The sequence below is a fragment of the Podarcis bocagei genome (genome assembly GCF_964188305.1).
Source record: "Podarcis bocagei genome assembly, chromosome: 12".
Taxonomy (NCBI): Eukaryota; Metazoa; Chordata; class Lepidosauria; order Squamata; family Lacertidae; genus Podarcis; species Podarcis bocagei.
In genome coordinates, this window is record NC_138137.1 from 26212016 (window position 1) to 26228154 (window position 16139).

At 40.5% G+C, this 16139-nt stretch overlaps 1 protein-coding gene across 4 annotated transcripts in view; it reads left to right on the forward strand.

The window, feature by feature from the left end:
• Window positions 1-2864: 2864 nt before the first annotated feature.
• The window catches only part of IGF2BP3 (insulin like growth factor 2 mRNA binding protein 3), an 80081-nt gene continuing 66806 nt past the window's right edge, over window positions 2865-16139 (forward strand). Inside the window, exons 1-2 of one of the 4 annotated variants that reach the window (XM_081164616.1) lie at window positions 2865-4275; window positions 6133-6193. In XM_081164616.1, the coding sequence (XP_081020742.1) occupies window positions 4101-4275; window positions 6133-6193 (236 nt within the window). In that variant the 5' untranslated portion in view covers window positions 2865-4100. Of the gene's footprint in view, window positions 5120-6132; window positions 6194-16139 lie in introns of all 4 variants that reach the window. The other 3 variants (XM_081164619.1, XM_081164617.1, XM_081164618.1) reach the window with 3 other exon arrangements.

The window sequence follows — 16139 nt, forward strand, 5'->3', positions numbered from 1 at the left end:
CCCCCCCCCCCAGCGCGTTGAAAAACAGGAGCTTTCTCGACACGCGCGCGCTCTCCCAACCCCCCAAAAAACAACAGTTATAGGCAGCTCAGCTGTATTGCTAAAAGCAGGGTGAATGTTCTCCATATTGCTTGCAGATAATCCCGGGAAACCCAACAGTAAAAAATAGGTCATAGTTCATTAGATCAGGCCCAGGACTTCATAACAAGAGTAGACAAACACACAGGCTTGCTTTTTCTACAGCAAGTGTACCATTATTTAGTGTTGTTATCATTTTTTAATTGAACAACTGACAGCTTAGTCTTGGCTTTCATAGATAGCCTTTCAAAACCCTTTCCAGTGTTTCTACTTCCAATATTACACTTCTGCTCAGCCATAAACAACTTTTTGAAACCCATTGGCCACTTGCCATGTGAACCCATGCAAGTCTACTCAGGAGTAAGTTCCATGGAATTCAGGGGGCTTAGTACCAGCTGAATATAGCATTGCAGCCTTAATTAGAAGATAAATTCCTCATTTAGGCTACTGCAACAACAAAAATCAATCTATATTTAATCAAATTGGTTTGGTCATCCAAGAATGTTTAAGATATTTTTGGTTTCTGATCCTTTTTTAAAAAAATAAAAACCAAAGACCTACAGCAAGACCTATTAACTATTCATGCTACTTACAATATTAACCTCTTCAGTCTGTTCTGATAGAAAACATTTACCAGTTAATGCAATAGAAATCTTTGGATGTTTTTATTTTATTCCCAAGTCAAGTTAAATGAACACAGCTTATTACCAGGAAGCTCCCCAAATCAACCAAACTAATACATTATAGTCTTGGAAGTATTTTGAAATACTATAAAACTAGACCACTGCATTTTCAGCATTAAATGTATATTTATCAAATAAATTGAAACAAATTAACTTGTAGTTAAGAAAACATTAGTTTAGTGTTTACTTAGTTTAATTTTTGCAAGTCAAGCTGAAATAATTTGCTTGCAGATTGGGCTCTTAATTTTCTCTTAACATCAGAAATGTTTTTTATATACTATCAGGATTTTTGACCTGCTTCTCTTTTACAAAAATGAATTCAATTATTTTAAAGAAAACATTTATGGAACAATCTGATTTATTTTTTTAGAAAAGTGGCAGATTCAAAACATGTTTGTTCCAGTGTAGTAAATTCTGTTGAGATCTGTGGAACCAATTCAGTGGAACACAATGCAACTTACATCTTTGAATAAGCTTTCTTACATTTCAATTTAATTTAGTTATTTTTAAACTAGTGAATGTAAAATAGAAGAATGTTTAAGTCAAGCAAACAATTATACATTTATAGTAAGCTGTGTTCGTACCTCATATTCGAAGAAACATACATGTAGTTTTTGCAGAATAATTGCAGACCAAAACTCCCAACTTAATTATTGGTAAAATGAATTCTAGAAAAACCCATATTCAAAGACTTCCCCCTTTTTTCTTCACAAGTATTCTATCAGAGACTCAGAAACAATTGTACGAAATTATACACTTCAACACTGAACGAAGAAAGGTTAGATTTCTGAACAATGATCTAAATTATAAGATTTTTCCATAAATTAGAACTTTTGTTCTAAATTAGAATTTTGTTCTATAACAAAGTCTAATCCATCTTGTCTAAATAATTTTTTGAAATAATACCTGTTCATGAAAAAAGTTGCTTCGCTATAACAATTAGTTACAGGGGCTAGTTACAACTTTTACATGGTTTAAAAGACTCTACATTTCTGCATCTTGTCATTCTATTGCAAGTACTATCCTGTTTTTCATTTGCAAAGCATACATACCAAAACATTTGATCGCTACTTTTGTCTGACAAAAGCACAGCTCTAACAAAGGCATTCATTAATGATACTTTTGCAGATTAAAATTACTTTTGCTTACTTTATAGTTTTAGGACTGGAGTTAGTAAATTATAGCAAAAACAACAACAACAACCCACCCCTATTTTCTCACAAAAATATAGTGAATGTGATTGTCACTATGTAACTAATAAAAGTACTTAACTGTTTACTATACCCATTATGACCCAATTCCTCCCTCCCCAGTCTTTGCAGCATAAATGAACCCTTTTACTAAAGTGAATTCTTAAACAAAACCTACTGGATTCCTATATATTAAAACAGTGTTGGCTTTCATTTCCGTATCCTTTTCTTCATCTTCAGGCAACATTTTGTTTGCTCTGGAACAAGGCTCCTCACACTCTGACCCCTCCCCCCACAAACCCACCATTGTGCTTTACAAATGTTGAAAATTATGAATGGTTCCTTGAACCAAGAGGGGAGGGGGGAGGGGAGAATGGGGGTAGGTGGGTGGATTTCTCTGTGTGCTATGGTAATCCGAGGGCTATGTTGTCCAATCATCCCCATTTTTTTCTGAGCTAGAAAAACCACCATTAACTCGGTTTAAAAGAAAAAGGGGAAGGAAACAGCTTGGGGTGGAGGTGGGGAGGGAAGGAAAGGGGGGGAGGATGTGTCCGGAGTAGCACGCTCATCTCTGCCCCTGCGCACTCCCACTTTTTAATCACCCTCCAACTGGCCTCCACCCCCTTTGTCCTCTCCGATTCATAACGTTTGAGCGCTAGAACCGCTGCTGCCAACGCTCATCAAAACCGCCAGAAGCATTACTATGCAGGAAGGAAAAGCGGGTGGGTGGGGGTAGGGGTAGGAGCTGTTTCAAGGAGACCCCTCGCTTCTCCCTCCCCCCTCCCGCCCTCGGCGAGACCCCTCGCTTTTTCTCTGGCGCGCAGCCAATGGCGAGCGAGGGCGCAGGCAGCGCCACCAAACACGAAATCGCAGACAAAAAAGTGGCAGTGGAGCACATGGGTCGCCCCGACGAGGAAAGCATTGTAAGGGGGGGTCCCCCCTTCCCCAATCGAGCTCGCCGGTTCCCCTCGACCACGAGCTGCAGTTGGCACCCCGCGCTAAGCGGTGGCACTTTGCGCCAGGAAAGGCAACGAGTGGCCCTTTAAGGCTGCATTTGGCCTCCTTCCTTGTTCTATCTCGCCCCCCTCCCTTTAACCAACCAACCCTTTCCGATTGCGTTGTGAAACGTAGAGATAGTTCCCTCTGCCCTTGCTGTATAAGGTTGCTACTTTGCCCCCTCCTCCTCCTCCCGGCGAAGGATTTATTATTTTTTTGAACGTCGGAAGCGAAGCTTTTGATATGTGTGTTTGTGCGCGTGTGGAGCAACCAAACGCCGCCGCAGAAAGTAGTAAACAGGGGGAGGGGAGAGAGACCACGCGGTCCGGGCTCCGCGCCCATCCAACCTCCCAGTCTTAAAAACTTGTCCTGGACAGCCAAAGCCAACTTCGCTTCTCCTCCTCCTTTGTGTGTTATGCGAGCTTAAAACCTGCAGCTATCTAATTGAGGCGTTGGGATTCCTCACGTGAGAAGTTGATTTGTAGTTTGAACACGTGGCTCATTCAAAAAGCCGGAATATTCAAGTGATTTCTCTCTCTCTCTTTCTCTCTCTCTCCTCCCCTCCCCTCCTCCCACTCTGTTTTTTTTCCCCTTCCCTTCCTCCCTTTTTGGGAGGGGCGGTGCCTGCATTCACGTATTGTAACATTTTCATACTCCGCCTGCTGCTGCCAAAGGGGCTTGGGGGCAAGACAAAAAAAGTAGTTTCTCTGTCCCCCATCTCTCCTCCCTTTCCTATCTTTTCTTTTTTTAAACCGCCATCCTAGTTCCAAAAGCGTCGTGATTTCCACTATCGGTTCGGATAACGTTGTGAACCTTCAGTATTCGGATTTGGTCACGGGCTTCTTTTCCTTTTTTTTTAAACTGGTGTGTGAGAGAGAGGGAGTGAAAGAGGGAGAGAGAGCGGGGTGGGTGGGGGACGGACGGACGGACGGATACAAGCTGCAGTTGTGTGTGTTTGTGTGTTTTTAAAGCCCCTTGGCATTTTTATTTTACTCCCTGGATCGTTTGAGGGGGCGTTTATATATATTTTTTTGCATTATTGTTACAAGACGGCGCGTGGTGGTGGCGTCGTCGCCGTCGTCGTGGTTTTTTTTTATTTTTACAAAAACATTACTATTAAGCAGAGCTCTATTTTTTTAATTAAAACGAGAAGATGAACAAGCTGTACATCGGGAACCTGGGCGAAAACGTAAGCCCTCTGGAGCTAGAAAGTCTCTTTAAAGAGTCCAAGATCCCTTTCACCGGCCAGTTCCTCGTGAAGACGGGATACGCGTTCGTGGACTGCCCCGATGAGAACTGGGCTATGAAGGCCATCGAGGCACTTTCAGGTGGGTCCTTCTCCTCCTCCTCTTCCTCCCACCGGCGTCTCCGCTTTTGGTCCCCACTATCCATCCTTCTTTCTTCCGCCATCCTGCCCCTTCTCCTGCCCAGACCCCGAGCTATTACTCCCACCCACCCACCTCGGGGGGCCGATCGGCTGCGCGCAACGCTTTAAATCGAAATGACCGGACGTGCAAGGATGCCCCGGGTTGTAGCCGAGGGCAGTTGCTCGGCCAGGGGTTGCCGCGCTGGGTTGAACTGAATTTATTTCGGAGGGCTTCGGCGGCGTTATAATCTGGGGCCTTGAACGAGGGGGGTGGGGGGAAGGCTAAGGCTGCTGGTGCTGCTGGGCCGGCCTTCTGCTCTCCTCTTCTCCCCCACCCACCCCCATTTGCAACTCTTAGACGCGCAAACTGTTGGCTTTAAGAAAACCTCGCCCCCCTCACCCCCTCCCCTCTTTCCAAATGGGGAGCGGGAATGTGGAGCGCGCAAGGCCGCTGCTGCGCTTGGAAGAGCTTCTTCCCCACATTCCTAGCATGAGTATATAATCTTAAAAAAAAATTGGCGGAGAGGTGTGCGCGCGCGAGGTGAAAAGAGAGCTGCGTTTGCGGGAGGAGGAGGGGGGTGGGGAGCGAGGCGCGCAAAAAACATCGCCCCTTGCGCGCGCGCGGGCGGGCACGCTCCCGTTCGCTCGCCTCAGACGCATGCCAGGGCCCAGCCAGCAACCGCCAGTCCCCCCCCCCTCTTGCGAGGGGTTTCTCACAAGAGCACCTCACACTCGCGCACGCGAAAACCCTCGGCCTCCCCGCGCTCTGGCGGGAGATGCCGGAGGGCAGGTGGCGGGGGAGCAAAGTAAGGGGGGTTCCCCCACACCCACCCACCCCGCCAAGGGCAAACGCCCTCGGTCCGCGGCGCAAAGACGCGCCAGCCTCCCTCCAATTCCGTGCCCTCGCTCGGCTCTCCCTCTGAGCGAGGGCGCGCAATCTCCCGGCTTGCTCAAAGCCTTGGCGTGTTAACACGAGACGCCAAACTTTGGACGTGTAAACGGAAAGGCCCCCTGTTTTCCCGTTCCCCACGGCGCGCTTGGGACAGAGGTCGAGGCCTGGAGGCCCGCCTCGGGAACGCGCGCGCCTGCACCTTGGGGGTCATTTATTTCGCTTTCGCTTTGGGCTCTCGCGCCCTGAGTAAAGCATGTCAGTTTTCTTAGCTTCTCTTCTACATCCTGTTTTTGTGTGTGTGCGCGCGCGAAAGGCAGCTTGGCGGGCTGAACGAGGGAGGGTTGTTTGGTTGGTTGGGCGGGCTTGTTTGGGTCTTGGTTTTTGCTCTACTCCGCTTCATGAGGGGCGATGGGGGGGGGCGACTTTGGCCCAGCGGGTCGTGGTAGGAGGGGGCGTATGAAAAGAGCTTAAACGGGTGCATTTCCAGGGAAAAACGCGTGGGGAACACACTCCTTTTTCGCCCAAACCACCAGTTCCTGTTTCCTCGTGACGAGTTCTTAGAGGCCTGTTAATCTCATCAGGGGAGGCGTACATATATGCATGTGTGTGTATGTACAACTGAGTTTTAACGTATCACACTGGAGGATAGTAGAGGTTAAAAGAGAATAACTTCCTGCTTGAGAGTTGCCCTAAATACATTTTCAACCATTTCTCTCGGAACTGGCTCTACTGTATGCCAGGTTCTTGGCGTGTGGCTATTTATCATTCCCACCATGCTTCAGTTTCTGCCCTGTAACTTTTGGTGAGCAAACTCTATAACATGTTGCATTTGTGTTTCCTTTGCTGTTTTACATCATCATAAATTCATATCGGGAGTAGGGGTGGGAGAGCACCCAATTCTAAAACCACTTGTATTACTGTTTGTAGGTAAAGTTGAACTGCATGGTAAACTCATAGAGGTTGAACATTCAGTTCCCAAAAGACAAAGGTACGTAATGAATTTATTTTCTTTTATCTCCCCCCCCCCCTTTGCGAATGGAAATCTTCATCATTCAGAAGAAACTGGAAGCAAGTTGATCTGATGCTTAGCAGCCTAAACATCAATTATTACTTTTGTGATATTAAATCACTCATTAATTTGTGATATTCAGTAATGTTGTTCTTATATTAATGATGAATGCTGTCAGGTAGCTGTGGCTTTAAAATAAAGTTGAACAGTCATAGATGGTCAAGAGTAAAACATTTGAACAATTTCATATTGTAGTTAGGAAGTAGTGGAACATTAAGAATCAGTGTGTTGAACTGTGGAAATAGACAAACTACAAACATCTTGCCCATCTCGTGTTTTTGTTGAAGTTCGTATAATATTTATGTAGAGAAAGTTTTATTTGAGTCTGTAACCCCACTTACCTTGGAGTAAGCCCCATTGAGTAGACATGATTAAGATTGCACTGCAAGCTGAGGTATTTCTTTATCACCAGATATTTCTGTATGGCAATATGGGAGACTTTTTTTAATGCAAGGAATAGTTGATACATAGTTAACTTTTTCTGTTTTTTTGTGAAAAGAATACTTTACAGAATAATACAGCTTCTGTGGGCCAGGTAGATACAAAGGTTGTTTGAATCTAAATCAAAAACTTTCCTGGAGTAGTTAAATCTGCTTTCATAAATGCATAGATTATGAAGCAATCTTTATTGTGCTGGTATCTCACATTTAGCAGATGCTTATTTAAAATCTTATTCTGTACCTAGGTAAGAATACAGTCCAGATGAAAAAGCTTTTCTTAAAGAGACAGGCATTTTTAGGCCTCTAAAATAGTTGTTTGGAAGTGTTAGCTGCTGATTGTTATCATTTACTTTGGAGAATTAAAATATGCAAGGCTTATTGAACATTGTATAAAAATTTACGTTGGAACCAGAAGAGATTTGTGGACTAATACAATTAGGAAGCAACCTCTGTTAATGTACTGAGGCATATTGTATCTATTGGCATGCATTCTGGTATGCTTAATACTTGTTTGGTTTACACACTGTCTGCATTGAAAATGGGGTAATTCAACTTCTTTACTAATAATATGTATCTGTTTACTTAAAGGATCAATTATTTTGTGTACCCTAGCCATTTTCAGTATTTTCAGTATAGTATAGTATAGTAAGGTAGTAAAGTAATGGTTGTATGTGTAAATGGAAATCTTACTGTACTCCAGAAATACTTGTAATAGTGAATTTTAATTATGTTGTCTTGTTGCTGTGGTGTAGTAATGAAAATGTGATTTTAAAATATTCACTTCCTGATTAATTCTTACTTTTTTCTTCCTTTCCTCCTGCTTTTTGGTGTGCAGTTAAAAATGATGTGCATGAATGCTACAAGTAGCTTTGAAGAAACATGTGAAAATTTGTTTAAAGTAATTTTGTGATGCACAAAATTTTCTTTTTAAAGATTTTTGCTATATTTTCATCCTTAATAGAATTTTATATAATGGAGATACAAATCTTTAATGAAATATACAGACACATGTGCTTTGTGGACTTAAGCATCTTTGATATGGAACCTAATTTAAAACATACGCTGCAATTCTAGTTATGTTTTGGAATAATTCCCATTGAACTCAGTGAGACTTGCTTCATACTGAATCATGCATTGGACTGTAAAGTATAGTCTCTGTGTTTGTGTTTTATAGCCAACATTTCAAAAGTGTGCCATTCTTCCACTTTGTATCTAAGGAATGGACTTTATGTGTCATGGAGCTATCTTGTGTAGCATACAGATAAATAACTGTTGTAATGTCCTACCCAAAAAAGATGAAGAAATAATTTTATTTACAGATGTTTCTCTGAGTTCATGTAAGACTTCCAGATCAATTGATCTGTACATCATAAGATGTATCTAGGAATTTGCTGTTTTGGAACCCTAGGTGAAATTGCTTCTTCACCCTTTCATTTCTTAAATTCTCTTCCTCCCTCCCTTTTTCATTTTAAACAGAGGGTGCATGCAGTTATTACCAGTGGGTCAGGGACTTTTGGTTGGCTAAATTCTTCAGTTAGAATTAAGAAGTAGTTTGATACAGAATATGGTGAAGTCCCATAAAATATATTTATTAAAATGTATTGATATTTTTCAAAAAGTTCAAAGCAGTGCACAGTAGTATATTAATCTTTATCATTGAGCACTGCTGATAGGAACGTTCTCATCTATTTAGTTATAGATCTACTACTATAGAATATATAGTTCATGCTGTGTAGTTGTAGATATTCTCCCTTCATTCATTGTGGTGAGATTGTGCACTAGGGGTAGACATGGGGATATTGTTAATCCATATCCTCATAATAGTGTTAGGAGCTCTTACAAAACAAAACTAAATTAAATTTGAAAGGCCAGTCTCTAAAGCTAGCCTGGTTTGTTATTTAAAGGGAGTTTTAAGGCTCAGCAGTTGCATTCCAGCAGTTTGGACTTTTAGATTGAAAGAGGACACACCCACACTCGCAAAAGCAACCTTTATACCTGCTGTGAAAGGCTGTTTAGGACTGTGGTGTTCTAGAATGGTCGTTGAGACAGGCAAATAGGCTATATTGTGATTGAGTTGGGATAGAGGGAATGGTCTAGATTTTAGTTGAGAGCAGAGAGAGAGAGAGAGCTGTTTATAATATGGCTCTAGCCAGAAGCTGATTTCTGTCTTACTATGGAAACCTCAAGGGAATATGAAAGGAATGTAAAATTTTTGCATTCATAACCTCATGGATCATAGAAAACCTCTAGATACTTTAGGGAAGCTTGGATCACTTCATTCAAAACTTGGAAATGGCATTGTAACAATGCGGGCTGCTAGTCACATGTTACAAAAAGAATGTGGAGTATTCTTAGCTGTGATCATCAGCAACCACAAATGTTTGGGAAAAAATTATGCAAAACAAGATAGTACATGTATATTGGAAAACTTTTGACCAAGCCCTTTAGATACTCCCTAGCTTGCCACAAGAGCAGCTGTTATCTTGGTGGGGCAATATACATACTGGAAACTGATTATTCAAATAGCACTGATGTCATTTGTTGTGTGATGGATGGTTTAGCTTGGCAGGGAGGTGGGTGGGGATCTGATACTGGCCAGCTGGGGGCTGCATATTGATGAGCTTGAGTCTTGTTAAATCCTTATAGATTTCGTATTTCTGACATTTATTCACTAAAACTAGAATCCGTATTATAGTACTGTTTCTGCTTCAAGGTTGGATGCCAACCCATTTTTGTATCACTTTTGTTTTCCCCTGTGGGTTTGAAAACAAAATTTCATGTTTCCCTAACCACATGGGAGTGATGGTTTGGTTTTCAGAAACTGAACCACAACATAAGGTTGGGCTGTGTTGTAATCAGGATTTCTCTTATTCGTTGCGAATACCATGCCAAGTGCAATATAGAATCTATGGAATCAGCAAATTTTAAAAGCAAAAACGGCTTAGCCTTTGGATAATATGGTCCTGGAAGTATTTAGGCAAGGAAGAAGGCTGAGGATCCAGTGATGATTTGGGGTGAGGTGGGAGCTCAGGTAGCTATTACAGTTGTTACATTGAGCAGATGTTGTGCTCTATGTTCCTCTTCGTGTCTTCCATGCAGCAACACATTATTTGCTTCTTGTGCTTCATTCTACATTTGCCTTCCTATGCTATACAAAACTGGTCTTTGCAAAGCATATCAAGTTTTGTTTAGAGTCACTTCAAGCAGGCAGGTTACAAAATTCAAGTTTATAGTTTCCAAATATTTGTTTATCAAAACATGTATATCCTTCCCTTTTGGTGGGCTAACAACATTTTTAAAAATATAAAAAGAACAGTATAAAACAGAACAGTTTAAAAACAAACATAAAAATATTATCTGCCACATATACCAAAAGCCTGTCAGAATAAAACAGTTTGTTTCTACATTAGTTATTAAAAAAATTATGTGGATACCTCAAAGATCTGTTGAAATGGCATGTCCTAAAATGGGATGGGGAATTTATGACCCTCCAAATGTTGTTGGACTCCCAACAACCCAGCCCACATGGTTAGTGATCGGGAATGATGGGAGCTGTAGTACATCATCATCATCATCTGGATAGTAGTAGATAGGTAGCCGTGTTGGTCTGCCATAGTCAAAATAAAAAAATTCCTTCCAGTAGCACCTCAAAGACCAACTAAGTTAGTTCTTGGTATGAGCTTTCGTGTGCATGCACACTTCTTCAGATACACAGATACTGTGTATCTGAAGAAGTGTGCATGCACACGAAAGCTCATACCAAGAACTAACTTAGTTGGTCTTTAAGGTGCTACTGGAAGGAATTTTTTTATATCATCTGGATAGCCACAGGACTCTTGCCCCTGGTCTGGAGAAAGTACAAATCTTTTATAAAGTGTGAATTTACAGTTTGCAGTCCTTTATATAAAAGAATCTTATAATCTTACTGTATTTTGGGCAGAGTTCTAAGTAACGTTCAATATAAATTATACTAAACATCCATAGAAAGTATATGGCTATTTGGACCTTTTTAAATGTAGGAAACTGAAACTCTTCTGACAGTTCTTGTTAATTTCTACAGTGTGATACAAAGACTGACCCTTCCAAAATGGAATGTAAGGTATGGTGCTGCTGGAAAATGTCTTTTCGTCAATATGTTTTCATGTTAGTAGATAAGCCTGAGGATGCTTCAGTAAGACAGTATGACTAAAAGAATAACCATGGGGAACCACATCTAACACCTTATACTGAAGCAGGATTGTCCATTTCTAAACCATCCCAATACATAGATTTGGTTAGTAACACACAGTTAGCATTTAAATTTGTTTCCTTCCAATGTAAGCCTTTTGTATATTAGTTTAGGAAATAACACTTCTGACCCTTGTTGCTCTTATTAATTGGTATCCCATTCGCACTTTTTCCTGATAAATGAAGCAAGCCTAAGTTTGTATTCATATAACGTGAATCTGCCCCTGGCTCCTTTGAATGGAAGGGCAGGGTATGAATTTTATAAATTCAGATAAATAAATCTGTCCTCTTACTTGCTGTTGCTATTCTTCTAAAAATAGTGTTTGTAAAACCGAAAATCCAGGCTTAATTACATGTCTGGGTTAGAATAGGATGCTTTTTCTGAGTAGTAGAAAATGCAATTATATTTTGTTCAGAAAGAATGACATTATTTCAGTAATTCCTTAAAGAAATGAAATGTGGCATTGCTGAACTATTTGACTGCGCTTTGCAAGTTATAATTCAGGAGGTGATCAGTGCCTTTCTCCCCTTAAAGCCAGCAGAAACGGAGGGTGCAAGGATGTGCAGCTGCTAACTACTTGCTCTTGTAGCTTCTTTTCTACTTTGTGGCTGTAAAGTCAGATGGCTGGGGAGGGACTGACGCAGTCTTTGGTTGTATATGTTGCTGTACTAGGCTTCCTTGCTAGGAATAAATGCCGGCATGCTGTGGCTGCCCACGAACTGGGCACACTCTGTTCCTGCCAGGTCTGAGGGAGACAGCACAGACATGGCAGCCACTGTGTAATGCTGTATTTCACCAGCTGGATTAACACAGATGAACATTCTACAACATATTCTGAGGGGGCCCTCAGGCCCTATAGTTAATACTTGTAGTTAATTAGTACTCAAATTTATTTGTTAAAATAGCTTTTCCAAAAAAAGTTTTCCAAATTGGTTTATGTAACAAAATACACAGGCGCCAAACAACAAAATTATATAAATAACAGTATAAAAACAGACGTAGGGGATAAAATTGTTACAAAAGCCTTATGGAAGAACTGTGCTTTTTCTTTTTTGATTGGGGGAGAAAGGGTCTAATTAGGTTGTGATTACTTGGAAATCAGATCTCAGGGGCATTGTAGATAGAAGGCTGAGTAAAATGGTACAGTGTGATGTGGCAGTGAAAAATTGCAAATTAACTTGTTAGGAATTGCTGGGTAAGGAGTTGAAGCTTTTAAGTACCTGTGACAAAACGTTATTGAAGGGGAGAAGAAGGTCAAGACAAAGAGGATGAAATTGCTTTCATCCTTTTACCATCCCATTTTCCCACACTGCCCTGCTCAATAGATAGCTCAGGTTCTCCTCTGGTTGAGCAAAGGAGTCAGAGTAGTGGCCTTTCAGTCCCTACAATGCCTTTGTTGGCTGAATGTTGTATATGTGAGCGCTCTCACTCCTGACTAAGCCTCAAAGTCATCTTAGAGGTTTGTCTTGGAAATGAACATAGCAAAGCATACTGCCAGTCTCAAAACACTCAAAACAGTGGCATAGTTAATGAAGGGGAAGATCCATTCTCATTCCTTTTCCCCTCTGGCAACCTCCCTATTAAACCCAACTCCAAGGGAAGCAAATTTTGTGATGTGTCACTTCCTGAAGCCAGCACACCTCCCCAACATCTTTACGTTTTGAGATGGAATGGTCCCTCACGACTTTAAGGATATTCTTTGGCACCTTGGGAGGTGCCCATTTCATGGGGCCAATTTCATTTTACCTTGTGAGATTCCTGAAGTTGAAGAATAGGTTCACTCTGGTCATTTAAAGGAGTCTGTATGTGGCGAGGTGATAGGTTTGATGAGGTGCATATTCTCCAAGGCTGCATCTCTCTCTTGCCTCAGACACAGAAGGCCTGCCAGTCTCCGCTTTCCTTCAGCCTTGATTCCATAGCCTTTGATTTCCATGGCTCCTTGGGTATGTTAATGTGCAGGAACAGGAGCAATCTGCTGCCCTCCTCCTATGCCTGTTAGTGTCTTGTATGTTTGTATGTATGTATGTAACATGCCATTTCTGTAGTATAGGATGTGATGGTTGAACCTAGAATTCTGTGTGTGATTCAGTTTCTCCCCAACCGAAAAAGGAAGACCTGAGGAAAGTATAATAAATGAAATTACAAATGCTTCCCAGGCAAAGGAAGCTTAATTAATGCTACCTGTACCTCTTGGGTGCTGAGTTGAATAATATCCAGAACAATCTTACTTTCGATCAGCGTTACATTTAGTTATATACTCATCCTCCATGTTGATTGTTGTAATGTGGTGAACAGAGTCTACGGTATTTGTCCTCCTGTTTTTTAAAAAGTAAATCAGAATGCTCCAAAGCAAAAGTTGATACCTGAGTGTGGCTTCTCTAGATATTGTGGACCTACTTCAGGATTTCCAATATTTACTCTGCTAACTTGGATTACAGTCATTTAAATGGAACCCAAAGGTTCAGGTTGCTACAAGTAAAAAGTAAAGTGCTTGCAGAACAGGTATCACTAGTTGACTGAACTGGCTGTTTTCTTTAGAAGATACAGTTGTACCTTGGAAGTTGAACGAAATCCGTTCCGGAAGTCTGTTCGACTTCCAAAACGTTTGAAAACCAAATCACGGCTTCTGATTGGCTGCTGGAAGCTCCTGTAGCAAATCAGAAGCCCCGTCGGATATTCGGCTTCCAAAAATAGTTTGCAAATCAGAACAGGCACTTCTGGATTTGCGACGTTCGGGAGCCAAAACGTTTGGAAACTAAGCTGTTCGAAAACCAAGGTATGATTGTTCTTCGTTTATTTAATCGATACATTGACTACTTTGAATGTGTACTGACTCTTGGACCTATGCACGTCTCTCTTTAATGGAGAAGTAACAAGTACCAAAGTTGCTCTAGTCAAATGTCTGCGTTAATTAGCTCATCATGTTCAGTTTGCATATTAAGAGTAGTTTGCCAAAGTGATTAGTCCCTGTTTGTCTGTGAATGGCAATGGACACATTTTCCTGTATCTATTAGAAAAAGAAAGAAAAGAAACCACAGGCACAAGGGCTATTTTGGTGGTTAATATTTCTGTGCTGGCTGAGTAAACTAACATTGTCTCAGTGGGATGGTTCATTTGAGATTCCTAATGTGAAGTTTTTGGAAATGCGAGTGCTAAACCTTATGGAACTGGACAGATGTTCTTCAGTACTTTGAGGTCTAATCAGCACAAAAGAACACTGGACGCTCCATGTGAACATTTTCTAAGTATTATACCTGTGCATTTACATTTTGCTTGAACACTTCATCAAGAATTCCTCTTTAAAGAGAGTATGGAGAGCCTGTGTTAGTGAATGCTTTTGATTATTGCTCCTTGTCCATATAATTTGTTTCCCCCCTCGGTCAAATGAAACGTGCTTCATTTAATCCTGAATAAGGTGTTCCTCTTTCTCTGGCTGTGTGCAGACACAGGGGACGCTCGGAGAAAGAATGATTTGCTGCTTGTAGTTTGTGCTCTTACACTGTCGGTGCACTTTGAGTTTATCATCCTTCGGTAGTACACAATCATCAAATGTAGATGATTCTATAAATAGTCATTCTATAAATAGGCAGGAGTAGAAGAAAGTTACAAAAAAGCTAGTTTAAATTGTGTAGAGAAAATGTACAATATGTTTTTAGAGAAGCTTTCTGATGTTCCTTTTATAAGCCATACAAATGCTATTATTTTCCTGCATCTTTTAAATACGTAAAAGTTTAAAATACTTACGTTAGAGCCCTTTAATTCTAGAAATCTAAAAGATGAGTCTGTTAATGGGGTTTAGGTCTTGCCTATCAGATGTGTCTGAAATGGCATTTACTTTACATAAGGAATATTTTGAAATGTTTAGTTTATATAGAAGATGTCATTAATTTTGGCTTAGATGTAGCATATTCATGTCTTGCTTCAGACATGTAAGCACTTATCTATATGTAAGAATTTCAGGGAAACTACAAAATTTATCTAAACGTGTGATTTAATATTCTTCTTTTTACACTGTGTGTATGCCTGCCAGGCATAAGTGTGTATCTTTGAGTATCTGTGTGTGGTTATTTTTTTATTTGCTTGGAAAAAATGTATTAACTGCTTAATCAAATAGCTTTCTAAATGATGTACATAATAAAATTGTAGATAAAACACAGTTAAAATCCACAAACTGTTTTTAAATATATATACATAATTATAAAATAGATAAAATCAGTTAAATTTTAAAAATTAATATAGTAACTAAATCATGTGCTTGGATAGGCTTGCTGCAACTAAAAAAAAATTGGCAGGTGTGTAATGCAATGTAGTGAGGGTATCTGCCTAGTTCTATCCTGTGAACACACAAATGCCTTTGAACTGGGATTTGGTAAAGTGAATTGCTCCTCACTTTTTTTGAGATGTGTGAGATTAAAAACCTCATCAGTGCATGCGGGTTTAATTGGTTGTGGATGTGCCTAGAACTTTTCTATCCTGGAAGCAGTGTAGAACTTGTCTACGCTGGAAGTAGCAGTGTATTGTCTCATGGATAAGAATTTTTAGCAAGCTTTTTAAAATTACAAGGTTGAGTACTGCTAAGAACAAATCTGCAAAATGGCTTTTTGTTGACTGTATGCCCTTTTCTTGATCAAAGCTTCCGGAAACTGTCTAAGGAGCTTTTTAGTATAATAGCTGATTTGGTGTCTTTTCTATGTTTGTGCTTTTTAAATTATGTACTGCTAAGTTGATATTAAGCAGTTCCGAGTTTGTGGTGCGTATGTAGTCCAATAAAATGGAAAAGTCACACTGGATAATGAAGGGGAAGTCACATTTTTAAAACTTTTGTCTATATTTCGAAATCACTTTGCAGTCAGAAAACTAGCACTGCAGGGAATGAGCAGGATAGATCTTTTTTTCCAGTGGTGTTTTCACTTGCAGGAAGTTTTGAACATGAGAGAGCAGTAAACCGCCCCCCTCCGAAGTTTAAATTGGTGTAGTCCATTGCAGCACACAATATAGTTTGGGATCTACTGGTTGCATCTCAGAATGGGCTTCCAGTTCCCAGTGGTTTAACCATAGCAACAATAACAAATCTTTTTTTTTTTACTGCTTTGGTTGTATAAACACTATACCTTTAAGGCACATTTGAAGCATATTTCCGTCCACAAAGAATTCTGGATACTGGAGTTTGTAAGGGCTGCTGGGAATTTTAACTTTG